The following is a 20,824-nucleotide window of genomic DNA, read 5'->3' on the forward strand; positions in this document are numbered from 1 at the left end:
TCCTCCAGTTGATACTCCTCCAGTTGATACTCCTCCAGTTGATACTCCTCCAGTTGATACTCCTCCAGTTGATATTCCTCCAGTCTTCTCCTTGCTCCCCTCGCGACCCCCTCAGCCACCCACCTGTTCTTCTTCTTATCGATGGCCTTTGCAGCAGCGATCATGACCAAAAGCCAGGCGATACCCAGGATGATCTGAAGAGCCGCAAAAAATCAAAGAGAGTGTTGAATGTGGGATCCCACGTCGATTCCCGTGCCGAAACGTGAAGTAAGACGCTGAAGCTGCTACATATAACCCACATGGGGAAGGCGAGGATCGACACGCACAGGACGTGGATGCGTTCGGGCGCTTGCAGTAAGTCTGCCTCGGCGCGCTGCCGCACATTGTCGTGGCGAACATGGTTGTGTTGGATCTTCTCTTTTGTAGTGAGCCATTTCACTCCCAGAGAGCTCGCTTATGAGAATATGCTGTTGTAGTCCAGCCGCCCATTCACCCTTCGATGCGTCGTTCTTCGCCAGACGCTAGACTGACAACATCAGTGCGAACGGTTCGACACTTCTCGGCATGGCTGTCCTCTAGCATCTTCGTGATGTGGTCAATGGTAGACTTCGCGACACGAGTTTGTTTAACAGACCATCCCGAATTGTCTTTGTCGGCATCGTGCGCTGAGATCCAAGCTCTGGCGTACAAGTCACGAGCGATTCGAATGCCACCTGGAGACCCAGCCGATATATTCCCACCCAGATACCATGGGTTGTCCACGCAGTCGAAGGAGTGCAGTAACGCTGTCAGAGGAAGAGCCGACTCTGAGACCAGGTATGAAGAGGCGTAGGAGCGAACGATGTCATAAGACACTCCATGCGGCGAGTAAATAACAGATAGTGTCTTCTCACGATCGTGGTTGGGCGATGGCACGATGGCACGAGGTGAGGATGCTATAGTCATAGGTGAGCCTGGTGATGCAGGTGGGCTCATGGGAAGGTCGAGGTAATAGCCCGGTTTCGTAGCCGACAACACTGTGTAAGGAGGTCGATATGTAATGCCAATGGCATGGTGCAGCCTCGATACGTCCCGCTTCTCCGGCATCCATGCTATCGTAACCTCGCCGCATGACCCTCTTGGTGTTGGCGGCGGCAGCACAACACGGTGGATAGTTCGGTCATCGCCTTGCACGTATTTAGGTAGAGCTTGAACAAGCTCAGGCCGAAAGTGTTTCCACGATCGAATCTTTTTGGCGGCATGTGTAGTTGCAAGAATCGTAGATTCGCAATTTGGCGGTAGCTGACGGAGCGTCTCTTCGTGGCAATGGTCTGGCTTATCTTGGGAGATGAGGATGAGATCCGGTTCATAATCCAGCTCTTTCAGGTGGGAGATGCATGGTTGCGCCTTTTGGTGTGAGATGGAGAAGATCGAATTGAGGATGATGGATGGGCCGACCAGCCAAGGATCGATAAGGATTGTGAAGGATCCTGGAAAGAGCCCTGGGGAAGACAGTGGGGCCACAGGTGGGCTGAAAGTGAGCAGAAACGCCGTGTCACCGTTCAATGACTTCACTGTCAGGGACATCGCACCTCAGGGAGAGTGTCTATGCAAGTGAGACTGAAGAACAGCATGAGGTAGGAGAATCAGGAGAGAAAAGCAGGCTTCCTTCTGGCAGCAGGGAGGGAGTTAAACCGTCGTCACCAGCTTATTCGCGAACGCCACGACAAGGTGTCTCGTCTGCACCTTCCGCCCCAAGACGGCCAAGGATCTCGCGGCGGGAAGGTGCAACCTTCTGCAAGCAAGAAAAGCCGGCTGCATGTCGGCACTCACGATCAACTTTGGAGACTCTCAGTGGATCTAAGACCGCTACTGGAACCTTACAAATCTGAGCATAGTCTTTTAAGCACTCTCAATGTATAATAAGTTCACAGACTGTATTTAAAGAGCTTTGGTCTCTCAAAGTCACAACTTCGACGGCTTTGTGCACCTCAGCTTGAGCTGTCAGCGCTAACCCTGGCAGAAAACATGGCACTTCCACGCGAGCGGCCCCGGGAAGACAGTCCATCGAACTTATCGTGGCGCTTCTCTCCCAACACTCCAACACACACCTTTCATCAGTAACCATCACCAAATTCATCGAACAGCGGCTGTCATTGCATCACAGTCATCATCAATCGCCGTCTGCTATGGTTTTGTTGGTCTTAACCGCAGGTTGCTGGGTGCACTTCCGCTCTTCGCCAATTGCCAATGGGCCGGCTGGCTCCATTCAACGTGACGAATGAGCTGATGTTCACTGAGCCGCGCAATTGTTCAGCGCAGAAGGTAGGCGCGTTATCGCAACAACTGTCTCTAGCTATCAACGACGTTGTACTCGTGGCTGATGCGGCTCTCGCGATTGCCATTGAAGCAAGTGTCTCGCCAGCCACGAGGTTGCTGGTTCTGCTCACCGTTCTGCTTACGGAGAGCAATTGTCGCGAAGGTCGGCGCACTGCGTTGCACTAACCCTCGCAGATGCTTACCGCCAGCTTGACTGTGAAGGAGCACGACTAGGAGCAGGCTTGTTGCGCTCTAGAGAGCAAATTTCGCGGTATTGAATCATGACGGCCGCGGTTCATTGGGCACCGCCGAAATCATCAATGCAAGACTCGGCATTGGCCAGAGCTCTGAGCTATCACATCCTGACAGGTGAAGCTTTGAGCTGAGTGGGCGGCGACATGGAGCAGAGCTTTCCTTGATAGTAGCAGCTCAATCACAGCTTTGCTCTCACGAGTACTATTCCTCTTCTACTTGCATTCGCATGTTTGAAGTTCGGCAGTTTCACTAGTTCTAGGTACAGCTCTCAGCAGACGTCAAAGGCACCGGATCAGGAAGCGTACCCCGCTACCACTCTTACTTCTTTCACCCTCGACCAGCATTTGCTCCCGGAGCTTGGTGTGCCGAATAACTCCAGCTGCTGACCTTTTGCGACACATTCTCGAGCTCAAACACAGCTTCACCTCGGCGTTGCAGAGCTCTGCAAGTGCCATTGACGCCCAACACCCCGCCCAGTGCGTTCGTCTTCACTCTGGGCTCATCCCACACACTCGCACAGACACGGCGGATAGATGCTGGCCATGCCGCCGCGAGCTTCGCTCACGGGATCCTTCTCGGTCTCAGACGAGAACAATGTCGTCGTCTGTCCGCTGCGCAACCATGACAGCTCGGCCTGCCGGAAGCGCTGCACTGGGGTGAGTCTCCCGCGAGTCGTCTACTGAAGTTGGAGCTGCAGTATCCACGTCATGGCGAGCTCCGCCACTGCTCACCTAGATCTTGAATAACACGCCTTGCTGCACAGGAGAAGCGGTACCGCTCCATGCAGGAGCACATTCGCCGCGCCCACCCCGAGCACTACATCTCGAAGCTCCCTGCCACCGAGGAGAGCTTCACGTTGATGGTCAACACCCCACCACAAGAGCGCCCGCCCCCGCAACCCCTTCCCGCAAGCTCAGCAGGCCCACAAGGTTGGTGCCCTCGTCTCCCCACCATCAGCGGAGACTGACACATTGGCAAGGCTTTGGTGCAGGCGACTTGAGTGTCTTCTACAACGACGACTATAGCTCGAGCGACCCACGCACTTCCGACGAACTGCTGCGCAGAGGGTCGCTCCTGCCAGCTGCCACGGCTGCAGCCGCCCTTGCTTCGTTGCACAATCACCGCCCAGAGTTCGAGTGGGACTCAGACCCGGTAAGCATCCATGTTGCAGCTCTCTGCAGCTCTCTGCAGCTTTCCTGCATGAAGTGGCATCCTGACGCAGCTGTCGTGATTAGGACGCAATATCAGAGCCGGACTCGAAAGGCTACAAACCTCGCGCACGATTCGCCCCCACCGCTCTAGAGCAGCACATCACTGCCGAAGAACCCTACTACACGTCCACGTCGATACACCGTGAGCTCCTACCCTCATCACTTGCACGGTCACCGCCCGGTCGATCCTCTACGCTGCCGCCAGCTCCTCGATCCATAAAGCCAAATCGACCTCGCAAGTCGTCAGTAGGACAAAATGCCCGCAAAGGCAAGCATGAGCGGCAGAAGTCCAAAGACCATACCCGTCGGATGAGCTATGACAGGAAGGCATATTCCGCCGAGCCTCAAACAGCTGCAGCGATTCTTGGTAAGAGATGGGAAGACCTTATTGACGCTGCAGCCTCAGCTACAGAGGAAGACAGTCGAGACCTCACCCCTGTATGTACAACCGATTTTCGTGTGGTTTCTGAGCTGACTGTAGAAGGTGCCCCAGTCGCCGTTCATGTCACCACACATGATGGACAACCGGAAATCATTGCCGCCGTTTGCTGCCTCACAGTTACAGTCTTATACAGCATCGCCGCTGGTGAATTCCCTGACGCCGCCACCAGCAGACATGTCAGAGCTGCAGCCGTTCCCTTCCGTCGAATCATCCATCGAGTCAGCGATTTCTGGTCAAAACTTTCACATACCCTCACAAGGCCTTTCCGACTCGTCTCCTACCTTTCCTTATCCCGTCCAGATCTATTGTGCTGCCTGCCGCAAACTATCGAACCTCAGAGACAGCTACGCATGCTCCGAATGCATCTGCGGCCTATGCCAAGAATGCGTTGACGTCCTTGTCAGCGAACACACTCGTGGCAGAGCACCACGGTGTCCACGATGCAACGCCATTGGCGGCAAGTTCAAGCCTTTCCAGTTGGACATCAGATGATTTTCTGTTCTACTACAATCTTTTCACATATGGCTTTATCTACGGCGTTATGATTTTATGACACAGTCCCACAACGGGCGGCTCCTTGATACATCGCTACTACGCATCACTAGCACAGCAGAGCAGAATGGCGTTCTTTGGGATATAATTTGGAGATTGCATAGACCGCAGGTCAATATTGGGGGTGGCATTCTGAATTTTGGCGTTCACAAGGCTGCCCATGTGGCGCGTACAGCTGTCTGGATACAAGCTACGTATCGATAGACGCTCTTTGCAATGAAGTGGTTCTGACTGCATGCTTCGGCATGGCAGGTCTTCGAATTCATCAAACCAATATTCTCACTCATTTTCGTTGTTGACAGTCCTGATATGGCATGATTCAGATCGTGAGTGAGCAGAGGAGGTGAAGGGTTTCTCACGACGAAACTGCAGCAAATAGCCAAAATGAGGAAGATCGACATTGGCTCTCACCTGCAATGCCATTAGGTATAGACTATGATCACCAAAGTCGAGAACAGATCGCTGCTGTTTACATGAAATTCAGATATTAACAAACACTGCCTTGGGGCAACTGCTCGTGACCGTGACAGCTCACGTAACCGCGGAATTCAAACCTCGCTAGACTACGGTAGCTCATCCGTGGAGCTTGTTCCTCGGCAGCGTCCTCTACCAAACCTGCGCGCAGCCTTTGTCTGGGACTGGAGATTCTATGACGACGTCAACGCTGGAAACAAAGATGCGGTGGAATGACCCATGGTTCACGTTCTGTCAGCTGACGAATATGCAGCTGTCACTGTCTCCAGATTCTTCCCACGGCAAAGGGTTTTCCGCAAGACGAACTTGGTCAGGAGAACGTCAGGGCTCGAGTCAAACATGTGTTTGCTGTCTGTAACGGACTTTGTGGGACCACAGCGACAGCAACCGCGGCAGGTGAGCGATGGCCCGTGGAGGGATTCCGATACCCGAGGTTCTAGAAATCACTGAGCGGGACGGGGATGGGAATTGCGAGATTGCACATGCAGGGCAAAATCCTTTTTTTGAAGTTTCTGAGCTGCAGGGGCGACCACCGTTCAACAACCAAGTGGGTTATCATGACTTGTCAGCGACGAAGACGGGTCCCGGTGCGCTTTGGCTGTTTGCCGGCTTATGAAGACTGCGCTTTGGCGGACGTTGGTGTGAATGGTTTGGCGGACACGAGCGTTAGGGTCCCAGGCTTCAACGTGTTCCAAAGGGCAGGCAGCCGACCGAGCGTATCTCGGGCGAGATGGCAATTGTTTATGTCCATGGGAGTCGCAACATATTGTTGACTCCGAGGAGAGTCGTATATGCTTGGCGGCAGCAGACGTGTTAGTCAGGTAGATCGTTGTTGAGCGGTTCTAGAGATGAGCAGAGGCGTGACTCGAAGGTGGTTGATCGCCGCAGCATGCAGGCAAGCTGCAAGACATCGCATGACCCCAATTTCGTTGTTCATCTTGCCCGCAAGACCTCAGCCATTTGGCGACAGGCCAATGGGAGAGTAGTGCTAAATATTTAGCTGCCTTGCATACCAATACAAAACCCATGTTGCAAAGAACGGTCAACGAGCGGTGAACGTGTGAATTGGCACTGCTAGATGTCTAGTAGCCGTTGCTACCCCGGCCACCGACACATTTCCTATCCCAAAGCCAGCATCTGTTCCTGTCCAGGTGTCTTTCCCGGGTGTGCTACCACATAGGACCAGGGTCGGGCATCTCGGCCAACAGGAGTCAGTGGTTTGGTGAGGTGGCCCTGCATTGGGCAAAAAATTGGGGCGACGCGTCTGGCGTCTTTGACGTGCCTGGCGTGCGCAAGGATGCAAGCGCAACGAGCCTGTCGCGAGCAACGTTGGAGATCGGCGGCTAGTTCAGGATTGCCCTGCGGTCTGGATGTTTACACGAGGGGAACGTGGTTTGGACTACTGCGGGTGCTTTATTGGGTTCGATAAATGCGGGCAAGTATGTCGATGTGGGTGTCTTTGTATATAGTTGAAAGGAGGTGTCGTGTGTCACTGCTTTGTACCCCAACGTTTACTCGAGTTTACCAACGTACCCGACTGTTACACAGATATCCGCTACATCCCAACATCAGTAATCAACTATCAACATGGCTATCCTACGCACTCTCACGACTAAGATTAAGACGAAGATGTCGCCCTCGTCATCGACAACTACGTCACCAACCTCACCACAAGTCTCTTCCTTCGAAAGGGTGAGTGGGCGCAAAGAATACGGCATGCAACGGCCCGAAACACAAACAAGGATGGACTCTTTCATGGAGGACGACGATGTGTATGAAACACCAAAAGAGACAGAGAAGAAGGACAGGAGGGTCAGCCGCTTCCGTGAAGAACTCTTCGAATGATTTTGCTTGATTCGTGTAAGATCTAATGGGTATGTCGTCCACTCAACCGTCTTGCACACTTCTCCAAGCTAACGCTGCTATAGTCAACAATCTAAGCACGTCATGCTTCTTCCGCTGCGGCTGGCGCCTCAGGCTCGCCTTGCATAGGCGTGCCGCTCTTTGGCGGTCCATGAGGCGGTCCACCAGCCTTTGGTGGAGGAGGCACACCACCCTTGCCTCTAGGCGTGTAGTCGTCCTCCTTGCTCTTCTGCTCGCCTTCTTTGAAGTAGTCGTCCAGGGCGCCGTCCCCAGGTATGGCAACATGTGCCCGCTGCTTCCTCTTCGGCGGTGCCGTGCCTTGCGGTGGCGGAGACTTCGCTGGCATGGCAATGTTCGCTGGCACGAAAAGCTCGGATCCATTGCTGGTGCTGCCTTGACCGGAAGGAACATCAGAGATCAGAGGCCGCTTTTCATCGAAAGATGTTGGCGCGCTGTTCGCAGAGAACAAGGTCTCTCCTGGCGCTTGTGGTGGCTCCTCCAGAGATGCAGGAATGCGATGAAGAGCGCCGAAGCCAAGCACGCAGCCTAACGCCCCTTCACCGCCCCAACTGCGCGTTGGAGTGATGGTGACCGGTCGCGTGACATTGTACTCGTGGTTGTACACAAGTAGTCGCAGCGGACGATTGAGGAACTGTAATCACGTCAGTCTGAATAGCTTCCCAGGAAGCAATAGATCGTACATCGTCGACAAGTTCACCTAGCCCTGACTCGCCTCGAACAAGACCTTCCGGACTGCCGATGACGTAGTCACCATATGGAAGCAGACCTGCAGTGTCGGCAGGAGAGTTAGGAGCTACATCGAGAATGTGCCAGACGTCTTCTGCGATGGCGAGAGGTGACCATTGCAGCGAGACACCCAGAGTTGGCTTTTCAGCCGGGATACTTATGTAGACTTCGCGGATCACTTGGCCCTGATGAGCAAGTTAGCTTCTTGCGTGAGTAGAGAGATAGCTCATCTTAATTAAAACAATTACATGATCACATGAACGGATGAATTGAAAGAAAATGAAGTGATGAACCGAAAGTTATATGGGCATGAAATGGCTCCTGATGGTTGAAGAGACGCAGTGCTTCCTACCTTTGCACTGAAGACGCCCATACTGATCGTGTTGCCAGCACAGTTGCGCACCTCTGTCGCGAACAGCCCGGGGTCAGGGTTGTCCTATGTTGCTTGTCAACTTCGTCGGTCCTAGGGCTCCATCTCTTGCGCACTCACGATCGTCCTGCCATTGATTCCAATGATGAAATCGAACCACGGCTCCAAAGGTACCTCCTGATTCGCATTTCTCAAGACCTGGAAACCATATGCGCCCCCAACACCTGATTGCTGCTGTTCCTGCGGGGCAGCATCGAGTCGAGAGATGAAGCGATTAAGAGACCCAAACAGTGCAGACATGATGCGTGGTGGTGCTCCGTTAGCTGGTGATGTTGTGTTGGTGTTGATGACAGGTTGGGCGTTCTTGTTCAGGGTTGTCGTGGCCATACCGTGTCCGTGCGCGTAATGCGCGGATTCGCGTAATGCGCCGAACCACCAAAATAGGTCCACCAAAAATGAGGCTGTAGAGCCACACACAATGGTTATTATCATGAGATTTTCTGGTGGAGTAGTCTATAGACCTATATGAACAAGTTCCTCACTCAAACTTTTGTGGCACTCTGATTGGGCGGCCGCGGCTGTTGTATTTTGCCGGAGGGGATGGGGAGCGAGGCGCAGCAGCAGCACGACTACGAGCAGCTGCACTACCATGATTCTGCTTCTTCCTGGGTGCTGCAACCTCTGAGGCCTTGCGCTTGCCTCTTTGGGACAATTGTATAGGTTTCTTGGTGTTGCGCTCCCTCTGTTGACGCTCTTTTTCGGCCTTGCGTTCGGCAACCTCCTGAGCCTTCTCAGCCTTCCGCTGCTCACGCTCTTCCTTCTCCCTCAACTTCTGCTCACGCCTCTCCTGTGCAATCTTCTCCTTGTACAGCTTATTGGCGTGCCTCAGTTTAGCCATCTCTGCTTTTTTGAGCACCTCTGCCTTCTGCTCTTGTTGTTTTGCCTTCTCACGTGCGCGTGCTTTCTCTACTCTACTAGGAGAGTAAAACTCGGCTCCACCGTGGTAGTCCTTGTGACGCTGAAGCTCAAGAGGCTTGCTCTTCTTCTTGTGCTTCTTCTGAGTCTTGAGAACCTCCTTAAGGCCTGTAATCTCGTGGTGGAGGACTGAGTTTTGAACTGAGATGTGGTGGAGTGAGCGCCTGATCTTTTTCAGGTCTTCACTGCCTTCGTCCTTGGCGACTTTGCGCAACAGAGTCTCTGATTTGAGCCAATCCTTGCCGCTGTAGACTGAAGAAGAGCTTCTGTTGCTATCGGAGCCCTCAGGGGTGGGCTTAGCAAATCGCTGGAGGATTACGTCGGGTCGGAGGGGTGCTATACCTGTAGCCTCAAAGGACCTGAGTATCAACCCCTGAGTGAACGTACTCGTCCACGCCTTCCAGAACAGGTGGAAGAAGTTGCCCTTCTTGATAACCAACAGTCCCTGGCCATGGTGAAGGTGTGTTGTGAGCTCCTTCGAGTACGCTGTTGAGAGAGGCTTGAACATCACCACATCAAGTGGCTGGAGCGTGTGGGTTGAATGAGGAGGAAGTATAGCCAAGAGTATCCTGTTCTGATTGCAGTAGTTGATGAAATCCATCGTAACATGAGATCCATGGCCATCTAGTATCAATAGGCGGTACTTTCTTCGTGCTTTCTTCTTGGTATAGCGATCAAACACCTGTTTGAGCCAAGCAAGAGCTACCTCGTTGTTCGTCCAGCCTGAAGGTGATGAGGAAACAAAAACAGAGTGTACCCCTGGCTTGATTTCCTCCACCCAGCTTGACTGTATAGTGTTGTTGGTAGACTCGTATAGGAGGCCTGGTGGCAGTGCCGATCCATCCCCACACACACACGCTATAAGCGTCACCCAGGCACGATTACCATCTTGAGTAGTTGCTGTAACCTCCTTCTTCTCCCACATACGTCTACTGAAGACGTGCTTGGTCCTGGTGGTGACTCCGATCATAAAGCCCTTCTCATCCATATTGTATGTGTGCTCAGCGTCAACGTTGTATTGGGCGATTTTCAACTGCAACAGGTCGAAATAGAGCTTGTACTTGGTATACAAATCAGCGTTGTGGCGATTGCTGTCCATACCTGTTGAGTATTGAGAGATGAGATGGATCGAGTGGTTGTTGATGAAGCGGGTAACCCAGCTCTCGCTGACTGGCTCTGTGGCTATTGACGACGCGAAATTTGCTATCATTTCCCTTGTAGGAGGTAGACGGCGAGCTGTAAGCTCCTCTATATACTTGACAAGCTCGTCCTCCTGTTGTGGAGTGAGCTTTTGTTGTGCAATCGCCTTCTCTTCACGCGATCGCGTCTCGTGTCGATATTTTCGAGACAGGGTTGAGCGCACAACCTTATGTTTTTTAGCCAGCGCTGTCCACGGGATCTTATCGCATGGTATCATAGAGTCTATCTCTTCAAAGGCAGATTTCATAGTCATTGTGGCGTTGAGTAATTGTACAGTGAAGTATGGGTACAAAAAGGTGGTTTGGCGCATTACGCGAATCCGCGCATTACGCGCACGGACACGGTAGCGCGTGTGCGCTAGTGCGCGGTTCAGGATGCTCGTATTGTGGTGTTGCAAGTCTACAATTGTAGATTCCTGAACTTTGAGTAATCAGTTGGGTCATTGGAAAATCCCACATCAGAGGAGATATTTATGCACGAGGTGAACGTGAAGACATGAGAAAGGCAGTCGCCGTTGGAGTACACTAGGTCAGAAGAGGCAAGGCGCTATGAAGTTGCTTTCTCAAGAGCTTCGAAGTCCTACACTCGACACAACCACAACGAAACTTTTATATCCAGGGCACCCGTTTGCAGTCTCTTAACGTCTTTGGCACTACTTATTTCGATTACCTTGTGTCCAGAGCTTAGTGTAGACACCTGACCTATAAAGAAGGGCATTTGCCCAAGCAGAATGGAGGAGGTACCAGATGGCATCCATCAATGGTTGAGCGTTGATCAGTTTCCTGGACACCTGCAAAAGTAAGCGACTCAATTTTCACCGCTTCTAGCCAATGATATTGACTTCATGAAGATATTGGTTTCAACGCTTCAAGATCTGGGATAAATACGACAAAGGCATCTGGATGACAGAAGATGCATGGTTTGGTGTCACTCCGGAGCCCATAGCGAAGTAAGTCAATTCTTATGTTCTGCCTCAACACGTCTCTGACAAGCTCAAGCAAGATCGCAGCGCATATAGCAGAGTCAGCACCAAAAGAGAAGACCGTGATCATCGATGCATTCGCAGGCGTAGGTGGCAACGCAATCGCGCTGGCTCGCTCAGGTCGCTGGGAGCGGGTTTTCGCCATCGAGAAAGATCCTAAGACGCTGAAGTGTGCGAAGCACAACGCAGAGATCTACGGTGTTGCAAACAAGATCTTCTGGCTAGCTGGTGACTGCTTCGAGGCCATGAGCAGATTTGCAGGACAAAAAAACACTGTCATCTTCGCCAGTCCACCGTGGGGAGGTAAGGATGTCTGTCGCAGAGCTCTTTGCGACTTGGGACTGACCAAGGCAGGTACCAGTTATGGCGAGGATGATGTGTTCGATCTGACCAAGATGGAGCCATACAACCTCGATAAGCTATACAAGAGCTTCACAAAAATCAGCAAAGAGCTTGTTCTGTATTTGCCTCGAAACTCAGACTTGAATCAAATCGCAAAATATGTGCCCGAAGGGCAAAAGCTAGAGGTAGCACATTACACCATCATGGCTGCCAGCAAGGTATGTAAGGCTCGTCTGATGGAGGAGTAGGTTACTGACGCCATTTAGGCATTATGCGCCTACTTCGGGGACTTCAACTTCGACGTTGCAGAGGAGGAAGAGGAGTAATCTTCTGCCCAATAAACGAACGGACGATCCTTAGCGGATCCATGTATAATAACATCTGGGATGAGCGGAATTTTTGCAAAATACAAGAAGAAGCCTACATGACATGCAGACTATTGTACTTCAGCCTTTGTATGAACACGAGTGAGACTGTTAAGTCCTAGAATGTGAACATCAAGACGTCGGCTTATTGTGTAGAAGAACACGCCGCGTAGGCTGCCCTTCACTGTTCGACGCGTCCACAGGTGCTCGTCATTCGTTGGTACGTGCGCCGGGACCGCTCTTGAGCTTCTGCCCATCACCTTTATGGTACACGACAACGCGCCTGCGGGCAACTGCGACCTCGACGCCTTCGAATACCGGCATATCCTGCCGACGACGGCCTCGATCGCTCGCCACACCACTGGACAAGTTCGTGGATGCCCACATAAGGCTGCGCGCGACACTGGCGGCGGCAGAGGCGTGCATGAGGGACGGCACAATCCTCGACGATCTACCCACCACGCAGTGCGCTTTCACTGTCGACGACCAAGCGCTCAACTCTTTGCGCAAAATCCGCGCTTGACTGCGCACCTCCACATAGGGCAACTGCCCGACAACCGGCACCACTGCGCCGCACGTGACCATGTCTCTCGACCAGATTCCCCCGGCGGCCGCGCAAGCGAACGACGCAGACGACGATGATCTGGGCAAGCTGCTTCAGTCGGCGCAAGTTGGTGCTGCGACAGGTGGAGAAGACTTCTTTGCCTCGTTGAACGACCGCGAGCTCGACCGAGGAGAGAAGGCAGACGACGCCATCGACTACGAAGACATCTCCGACGATGACTTGCCAGAAGAGGAGTTCACGACAGGGAACGGTGGGGTTTCGAGTACACAAAACTTCAGCGGAACTACGCTGCAAGACTCTGGCGAGAGCTTTGAAGATGGCGGAGATGACATGGACGATTTATTCGGCGACGGCCTCTCGAGCCCTGTACAAGAACGTGCGCACCACCACGAGGACAAGCCAGTCGACTCCATCGAAGATCTGATCAGCGGAGCGCAACCGCATACTGCCAAGGCTGGCGATGGGAGGCCGCAGTCGGCCTCGCAGAATGTTGCTTTCGGTGCTACACAGCAGGACGATGAGGACGACGACCCAGAGTGGCTCGAGCAGAAGCGTCTGTTTGAGCAGGCGCGCGCTGGCAAGGAAAACGATGGTCCAGACGCCCCAAAGACATCGAGAGAGGAGTTCGAGAAGATGTGGCCCAACTTCGAGGAGAAAGTGCCCCCTCGCTTTTTCAGTCTAGTACCGCGCAACCGCGCCTTCTATATCCCTAAAGTACCACAGAAGCAGCCAAAGCTCATGCCCTTCACCAAGGCTAGCCTCGAGATTGCAGTGGACCAGGAGAAGAGCTTTCGATTGCCTGCGGCCACACCTACGACCGGATCAAAACGCCAGCTGGAGGAAGAGCAGAGCAGCCTCATTTATATCACAAGAGTCGCCGTAGAGGAGCAGGATAGTGACGAACAGACAGAGCTAGACAACCTCGATCCGCTTGATGATCGTGAGAAGATCGGCAACGTCTCCTGGGGTGATCTGAAGATTGCTTGCGAAGACTGGGATGTTTTGGACGACGAAAGCACTTCGGACGTTGATCAGCTTCTGTCGCCTCCAGGTACGATACTAGGCGACGATGATGCCGACTGGATACGCAGCCTTGTACCGTCCAAGAAGCGCAAATTAGGCAGTCGAGAAAACCCTGTCACATTCTCGGTGTACGACCACATGGATCTCCCATCTTGGGATGACCCAGAGGCGGAGACTGCAAAGATTGCAAAGAAGATCATTCTGGACATGAACGACCCACATCTCCTGCTGGATATACAGCAACCAAGCGCGGAGCCACCTAAACCTCGAACAACTGGGCTTGGCCTCAAGCGCGACAATCGTGGCAGTCTTGCAAACCCCATGTTCAAACGTTACAATATCTCCAACGACGAGGCGTACGATGCGCTCAAGGAGAGCAGCCAGCAGAAGGTCCGCAGCACGATTGGTCACATGAATGTCGAGCACAGCTTGCCCGCGTTGAAGCTACAATATCCCTTCTACAAGGTCAACCTCAATGACCGCGAGCTGCGATCTTTCCATCGCCCCACGATCGACTTCAAGCCTGGTGAGCGAGCTAGCATCTCAGCGCTTAAATCCGTCAAGCGGAAGCACAAGAAGAACCTCAAACCGTCAGAAGCATTCGCCACAGCTGAGGATCTTAACGTCGGCGACAACTCAGATCTTCTGCTTGCTGAGTACTCCGAAGAATATCCAACAACGCTGTCCAACTTTGGAATGGGCATCAAGATCCTCAACTACTACCGTCGCAAAGATATGGAAGATACTGCACGACCGAAGCGCGAAGATGGTATTGGAGAGACCTCAGTACTCTTGCCTCAGGACAAGAGCCCGTTTTCGCTGTTCGGTCAAGTTGAGCCTGGCCAGGAAGTACTTACTCTGCACAATGCCATGTATCGAGCACCAGTCTTCAAGCACACACCAGAGTCGACCGATTTCCTTGTCAGCAGAAGTACTACTGGTGTTAATGGCAAGAAGTACTACATGCGAAACATCCCCAACCTCCTCGTTGTCGGCCAACAGTTCCCTTCAGTCGAAGTGCCAGGTACGCACGCACGCAAGGTCACCGAGGCTTCGAAGAAGCGTCTCAAAATGCTTTCTTTCCGTATGTATAGGAGAGGCGAGCAGTACAACATCAAGCAACCCTGGGTCAGCAACGAGATGATCAAGCTGCATCTTCCGGGCACTGAGATTGCACAAAATCGATCCCGTATGCGAGAAATCATGAAGTACGACAAAGACCTTGGCACCTGGAAACCACAGGAGGGCGAGACAATTCCGGACGAGCCCACATTGCGCACTTGGATCAAACCTGAGGATGTCTGTCTCATTGACTCTATGCATGCTGGTGATAAACAGCTTCAAGATTCTGGTATCAAGTCGAACGACATCCGGGACGATGAAGAAGAGGCGGAAGGCGAGAATTCGGCAGTCAAACTGGCACCCTGGAACACCACAAAGAACTTCCTGAACGCGTGTGCTGGCAAGGCCATGCTGGAATTGCATGGTGAGGGCGACCCTACTGCACAAGGCCTAGGCTTCAGTTTCATCAAGGTCTCTATGAAAGGCGGTTTCCGAGACGTCGGGCAGAGTGCAGCAGATCAAGTCAATGCGAAGAAGCAGAAGGAACTCAGTGGCCACAGCTACAACGTCCAGCAACAGCAAGCAATGTACGAAAACGCGATCAAGCGCATCTGGAACAAACAGAAGGAAAACCTCTCGGCTACAAACCCGCCCGAGGATATGGAGGAGGATGTGGACTCCGCCGCCGCACGCAACGCAACACGTGGACGTTCTGAAATGGGTACACCAGCCCTCATGCGTGGCGACGACGATACCATGAGTCAGCTCAGTCGCAATAGCAATGCGGAGACCCATGGCAAGAAGTTACGCATTACACGTACCGTCAGAAACAAATACGACGAGTTCGAAGAGCAGGTGGTAACAGTCACTGATCCTGAGGTCATCAAGATGTACATCAAGCGCAAGAAGCAGGATCGCCTGATGAACATGCGCCTTGACGACATCAAGCCCACTGGCGATCCAGAGTACGATCGTCAACAGACATTGAAGCTCATGGCTGAGCTGAAGCGTCTGGAGCGCAACATGGAGCGTCGCCAGGGCCGCGAGAAGGCCAAGGGTCAGTCAGCAGATGGAGGAGGTCCCGGCAAGGGCGGCGCAACACCGAGGAAGTGTGCCAACTGTGGTGAAGTCGGCCACATCAAGACGAACAAGAAGTAAGCCAAGTCCTGGTCCACCGTTTCGATAATGCATTTACTAACGACTGTTCACAGACTTTGCCCGCTGCTCAATGGCCAGAAGAAGCAGAGCGATACCTTTAAGGATGCGTCTGCTGCAACTCCTATACCTGCCACTCCCCAGACCGCCGGTTCGCCGCTCTAGGATATTGGTGTAGCTCAACGTCAGGACAGTCCCATTAATGGACGTCTCCATTAGCATTTCCAGGAAGGAATTTGGTTTTTTTACACATGCATAGCATCGGCGTTGGTGGTATCTCAAATCCGGGTGCATCACGGATCAAGGTCCACGGATTTGGCGCGTATGACACCAAAATACTGTCATGGCGTCCAGCATTGCATAGGAACAAACCGTTGCTAGATAAATGATACCAAGTATTTATTCAAAGTCTGGATCCGCTGACGTGCCAAGTTCCCAAGTGTCCCTTGCCACGTGGTTGTGCCGCAATCCATCATTCGTTCCAGTGTAATCCTTTCGGCCTATCATCCCTTCGTGATCACGACTTCCTCATCTCGCTGTGCAGAATCGTTTCTCGCGTCACCTTTATACCTCCCAAAGCTTCGCGTGTCTCAGTCACACTCGTGTCTCGTGAGTGCGATTTGGTGTGGCTGATCGATCCGGACCTTTCGCTATCCCAGCCGTCTATTTCCAGGTCATCATTCCATGTAGTCGGCAGCGCATGAATACTGCGGTTTTTGCCGCGACGCGCAGGCTTGCTCAGACTGGACTTGAGAGGCAGCGAGTCGCCATCATGCCGATACCCGTTGCTGCGGGAAGTAGGTCCATACTTCGATGCGCCGGCCATTGAATACACCTTCTCGACCCCGCGACGCGTGAGCGGGTAGATCATCGGCACGTTCCCGATGACTACTGCAACGAAGGTTTCGCGACATGCCCAGCTTCCTGCAGCTTGTGCGCCGTTGATCGGGTCCTTGATGATGAGCGCGCAGCGCAGTATTCCGGCCATCATGACGAAGACACCGCCTCCGAAGACTAGGATGAGTGATAGTTTTCTTTTGATTTCCAGGTTGGCCTTCCACAGCATGGGCATCGGGATTGATATGAGGTACATGTCTGTCAGGACGTTCAGGACGACGGTGACGTATAGGTCGATCTTGGAGATAGCTGGCTGACAGTAGTCTACGTGGTTGGTCAGTACTTGCACGCTTTCATTGTCTGAAGCACACTCACTGCCTGGGTCAGGATATATTTTCCAGTTATTCTTGAATGGCTGACAGCCCAACAGGACAGACAGCTCTGTGGCAATGTATGTCGCACCAATCAGTGCATAGCCAATCTTAACACGCAGCTCGAGGTGGTAGAGTCCGGATCTATATACTGTCAGTACAACGTCGGATCGACCATGCATGTCGGGTGTGGAGGTACTCACGTCAGCCTCAAGTAGAAGTGACACATGCACAACTTCAAGGTCCACAACAGGAGCGTGTATAGACTCCAGCCGACCAACTGCGTCTTCGATCCGCCGACTCGTAGCGAGTACTCGTGCGACTCGGGATCGAGCGTCCTACGCTCCTCGTCTGTCATGCCATTGTTCGCAAGTCCGAGCCACCAGGCGCCGACGATGTATGCTGTTGCTGTTTCGAGAGAGTATATAACCTACAACAGGGTGAGCAAGGATCAGGAAAGGGATACGATGATACGAACAGCAGCAACACACATGAGGTAGTCATCGAACTGGAAGCCCTTGATGCCTACCGCAATCACGCGCGCGACAATCCTCAATGCGATAACAGCTATGCCTACGCCAAGGAGGGTGAACGCCTCAGTCGTGAAAGAGTCTCCCATCTTCCTTCCGGGTCTCGCTCCACCACAATCGAGGGGAAAGTTCAGGATCAAGTCTGCGACATGGCACCGATGGCCTCAGCCTTAATGGGCGACTCACCGGTGCCTAGCAGAAAAGCAGAAACGCGGCGAACAATGGAGCCGTTTGCAAGAGCAGGGTTTTGCAGTGGCACCATACGGATATGGAAAAGGAAGGGTACCATCCATGTCTCGCTTCATTCACACGTTGTGCAGAAACGGAAGCCGAGCTGTCAAGCTGGTATGAGCACGTCCACGGAAGATGGAGACAAACGTTTTCCAGCCCAAATACAGGCAAGCCGAGGAGTAGTCCCGAGAGCGCGGCAGACCAGGGTCATCAAAGCGAGGAAGAGTCGGCGAACGACGAGAGACAAGCCACCTACTGATCTGACCTCGTGAACTCAGAGCCCACCGCAGTTTTGGTTTCGCCCCATGTGGTCACCACCGGTGCTAGCGTCGCGGTATGTTCGTGAAGCCGCTCGTACTGTCCCAGGTTTATGGTTCTCCTGTCCTGCTCCGCGCGGCCTCGGTGGTGATATCTCGACATATACGAATGTTCTTACAATTTCAGGCATCACGACATCTCAGGCCCCTTTGTTGATGGTGCAAGAAGGGACATCCAAAACCGCCGAGGGTGACGACAACTGCGACAGATCATTTCCCAACTGAACGTTCTCGTTCGCATTTGCATCAATTTGACACCGCACGTGGGCGGAAGTTACACGGTTCGGAAGCCGTTGACACGGGTAGGCCGAACAAGCGTTGCGCGCCCCACAACGCGACCATTCACCATGCCTACTCAGGACTGACTTGCTAACGGCAATAATGTCCGTCACCGTTTGGGAGTGACACCCGATATTGTGACTGGCTGTACTGTCACTGCGAATCCACAATTGCCATTTCACGTGGGTCGAAAGGGGAAAGCTAGATGAATCAATCCTGTCGGGGCTTTAATGTGTGGCCGCGATAGCTTATGTAGGGGCCCCAAGGTCTGCAGACAGTTTTCCGCAGGTCGCGCTCTGTTGGGATACACAAGTCGCTGCTTTCCTTGTCGTTTCTCTTTGCCTTTTCTTCACACTCTAGGTCAACAGATCAAGTCAACCATCATGGAAGAAGCCGACTTGGTCGTTGTAGGAGCAGGTAGGTTGCGCATCTGGTTTCCTTTTCTTCAGAGTGATGCCTCTTCTGTTCTTTTCAGGTTCTGCAGGCGGACCCACCCATCTTTGCATTGTCAATTCAAGATCTTGTTCGAAATCAGCTGTAACCACACCGCATGGCGCTTGGAAAAGTGGTTATCATGTTCCCTGCCAAACACGAGCTGTAACTTCCTTTGTCTATGTGCCTGGTGTTTAAGATCGTACAAGACAACATCGCAGCTCCTCCCGAGGCCTGCTCATGCGCGATACTGACATCACCTCTCAGGTTGGTACGGCCTCGCAGCAGCAAAAGCATACATCGAGCTTCATCCGAATGAAGAGATCGTTGTGCTCGAAGGCGGCCCCAGCATCGGCGGTGTCTGGAGCCACGAGCGCCTGTACCCTGGCCTCAAGTCCAATAATATGCTTGGCACCTATGAGTACAGCGACTTTCCCATGGACACTGCAACCTTCGGTGTTAAGCCAGGCGAGCACATTCCGGGCACAGTCCTTCACAAGTACTTGACCTCCTACGCAAAGGAGTTTGGTGTCTATTCACGCACTCGATTGAACACTCGGGTGGACTCTGCTGAAGAGAACTTCAAGACCGGGAACTGGACTCTCAACACACGTAACACTTTGACCGGTGAAGTAGCACCTCTGCATACAAAGAAGCTGATTGTCGCCACTGGACTGACATCTGAGCCCCATCTCCCAACCTTTGTAGGAGAGGAAGCCTTCAACGCGCCGATCTTTCACTCCAAGGACTTCCGTGAGCGAGCCGATACCCTTACTACGGCTCGCAATGTCGCTGTTCTCGGAGGTGGAAAGAGTATGTGGGATGCTGCGTATGCGTACGCCAGCGCTGGAGTCTCAGTCGACATGATCGTCCGCAAGAGTGGACGCGGGCCAGTGTGGATGGCGCCGCCTTACGTGACGCCGCTCAAGAAGTGGTTGGAGAAGCTTGTTCACACGCGCTTCTTGACGTGGCTGAGCCCTTGCATCTGGGGCGACGAAGACGGCTACGGAGGCATCCGACGCTTCTTGCACGGCACCTGGCTCGGACGTAAGATTGTCGACACATTCTGGGGTATCCTTGGAAGCGATGCAATCGACCTCATGGAGTTCAACAAGCACCCAGAAACCAAGAAACTGATCCCATGGCACTCGACGTTCTGGATTGGAAGTGGCCTCAGCATCCGCAACTTCCCAACAGACTTCTTCGAATACATCCGCAATGGCCAAGTCCGCGTCCACGTCGCAGATGTCACTCACCTCTCCGATAAAACCGTCCATCTATCAACCGGCGACTCCATCCAAGCCGACGTCCTCTTCTGCGCAACAGGCTGGAAGTCACGTCCACCCATCAACTTCCTCCCATCTGGCCGCCTGTCTGAACTCGGTGTACCGTACTACTCCGCAAAGCCTGATCCACTTGTCACAGAAGCGGACTCGCTCATCCTCGACAAGTTCCCCCGTCTGCAGGACCAGCCAAACGTTCCCAAATCCATTCGCAACGAGACAGACAACGACACGCCGAATCAGCCGTTCCAACTCTACCGCTTCATCGCTCCACCAGCAACACTCGCGAAGCGAAACATCGCCTTCGCAGGCATGATCTCGACAATCAGTACCTCTATCTGCGCACAAGCACAGGCACTCTGGATCTCGGCGTACTTTGATGGCCAGTTGAAGCGCCTGCCGACTGCAGAGCAGGCGCACTGGATCACGACGCTGCACTCGAGATTCGGGCGGTGGAGGTACCCTTGCGGATATGGTGCGAGGCTGCCGGACTTTGTGTTCGATGCTGTGCCGTATTTGGATATGCTGCTGAAAGATGTCGGGTTGGAGAATCACAGGAAGAGTGGGAGGATTGCGGAGTGGACGGAGCCGTATGGGCCGGAGGATTATAAGGGGTTGACGGGGGAGTGGACGAGGAAGCAGGGTGTTGACCTTTGAGCGGCG

The 20,824-nt window shown here is 53.1% G+C and overlaps 8 protein-coding genes across 8 annotated transcripts in view; 5 read left to right on the forward strand and 3 right to left on the reverse strand.

The window, feature by feature from the left end:
• BU25DRAFT_179314 (uncharacterized protein) overlaps positions 1-378 on the forward strand; it is a 679-nt gene extending 301 nt beyond the window's left edge. Inside the window, exon 2 of the mRNA XM_033700901.1 lies at positions 24-378. Coding sequence (XP_033557646.1) covers positions 24-266 — 243 coding nt within the window. The 3' untranslated portion in view covers positions 267-378. The remainder of the gene's footprint in view (positions 1-23) is intronic.
• Positions 328-1,768, reverse strand: BU25DRAFT_179277 (uncharacterized protein). The gene has a single exon (XM_033700900.1). It carries the CDS (start codon positions 1,564-1,566, stop codon positions 490-492), a length of 1,077 nt encoding a protein of 358 aa, XP_033557647.1. The 5' UTR covers positions 1,567-1,768; the 3' UTR covers positions 328-489.
• A 1,127-nt stretch (positions 1,769-2,895) lies between these two features.
• On the forward strand, positions 2,896-4,990 carry BU25DRAFT_494397 (uncharacterized protein). Its single transcript, XM_033711777.1, has 5 exons — positions 2,896-3,209; positions 3,317-3,482; positions 3,533-3,705; positions 3,789-4,202; positions 4,249-4,990. Exons 1-5 carry the CDS (start codon positions 3,087-3,089, stop codon positions 4,696-4,698), a joined length of 1,326 nt encoding a protein of 441 aa, XP_033557648.1. The 5' UTR covers positions 2,896-3,086; the 3' UTR covers positions 4,699-4,990.
• Positions 4,991-7,177: 2,187 nt separating this feature from the next.
• Positions 7,178-8,542, reverse strand: BU25DRAFT_442636 (golgi reassembly stacking protein-like protein; the record flags this gene model as incomplete). Its single annotated transcript, XM_033709315.1, has 4 exons — positions 8,333-8,542; positions 8,195-8,278; positions 7,797-8,027; positions 7,178-7,747 (listed from the first exon to the last, which is right to left on the reverse strand). The coding sequence occupies exons 1-4, from the start codon at positions 8,510-8,512 to the stop codon at positions 7,178-7,180; spliced, it is 1,065 nt and encodes a 354-aa protein (XP_033557649.1). The 5' UTR covers positions 8,513-8,542.
• A 2,445-nt stretch (positions 8,543-10,987) lies between these two features.
• Positions 10,988-12,100, forward strand: BU25DRAFT_414462 (trimethylguanosine synthase). The gene is made up of 5 exons (XM_033707293.1): positions 10,988-11,185; positions 11,238-11,336; positions 11,386-11,672; positions 11,724-11,929; positions 11,978-12,100. The coding sequence occupies exons 1-5, from the start codon at positions 11,118-11,120 to the stop codon at positions 12,035-12,037; spliced, it is 720 nt and encodes a 239-aa protein (XP_033557650.1). The 5' UTR covers positions 10,988-11,117; the 3' UTR covers positions 12,038-12,100.
• A 256-nt stretch (positions 12,101-12,356) lies between these two features.
• BU25DRAFT_376086 (uncharacterized protein) lies at positions 12,357-16,269 on the forward strand. The gene is made up of 2 exons (XM_033704110.1): positions 12,357-15,880; positions 15,938-16,269. Exons 1-2 carry the CDS (start codon positions 12,660-12,662, stop codon positions 16,044-16,046), a joined length of 3,330 nt encoding a protein of 1,109 aa, XP_033557651.1. The 5' UTR covers positions 12,357-12,659; the 3' UTR covers positions 16,047-16,269.
• Positions 16,270-16,398: 129 nt separating this feature from the next.
• BU25DRAFT_451421 (uncharacterized protein) lies at positions 16,399-17,885 on the reverse strand (the record flags this gene model as incomplete). The annotated part of the gene is made up of 4 exons (XM_033709755.1): positions 17,568-17,885; positions 17,293-17,519; positions 17,094-17,233; positions 16,399-17,042 (listed from the first exon to the last, which is right to left on the reverse strand). The coding sequence occupies exons 1-4, from the start codon at positions 17,706-17,708 to the stop codon at positions 16,399-16,401; spliced, it is 1,152 nt and encodes a 383-aa protein (XP_033557652.1). The 5' UTR covers positions 17,709-17,885.
• A 944-nt stretch (positions 17,886-18,829) lies between these two features.
• Positions 18,830-20,818, forward strand: BU25DRAFT_494402 (dimethylaniline monooxygenase (N-oxide forming); the record flags this gene model as incomplete). Its single annotated transcript, XM_033711778.1, has 2 exons — positions 18,830-18,863; positions 19,146-20,818. 2 exons carry the CDS (start codon positions 18,830-18,832, stop codon positions 20,816-20,818), a joined length of 1,707 nt encoding a protein of 568 aa, XP_033557653.1.
• Positions 20,819-20,824: the final 6 nt, after the last annotated feature.

Source organism: Macroventuria anomochaeta (assembly GCF_010093625.1).
Source record: "Macroventuria anomochaeta strain CBS 525.71 unplaced genomic scaffold BU25scaffold_37, whole genome shotgun sequence".
Taxonomy (NCBI): domain Eukaryota; kingdom Fungi; phylum Ascomycota; class Dothideomycetes; order Pleosporales; family Didymellaceae; genus Macroventuria; species Macroventuria anomochaeta.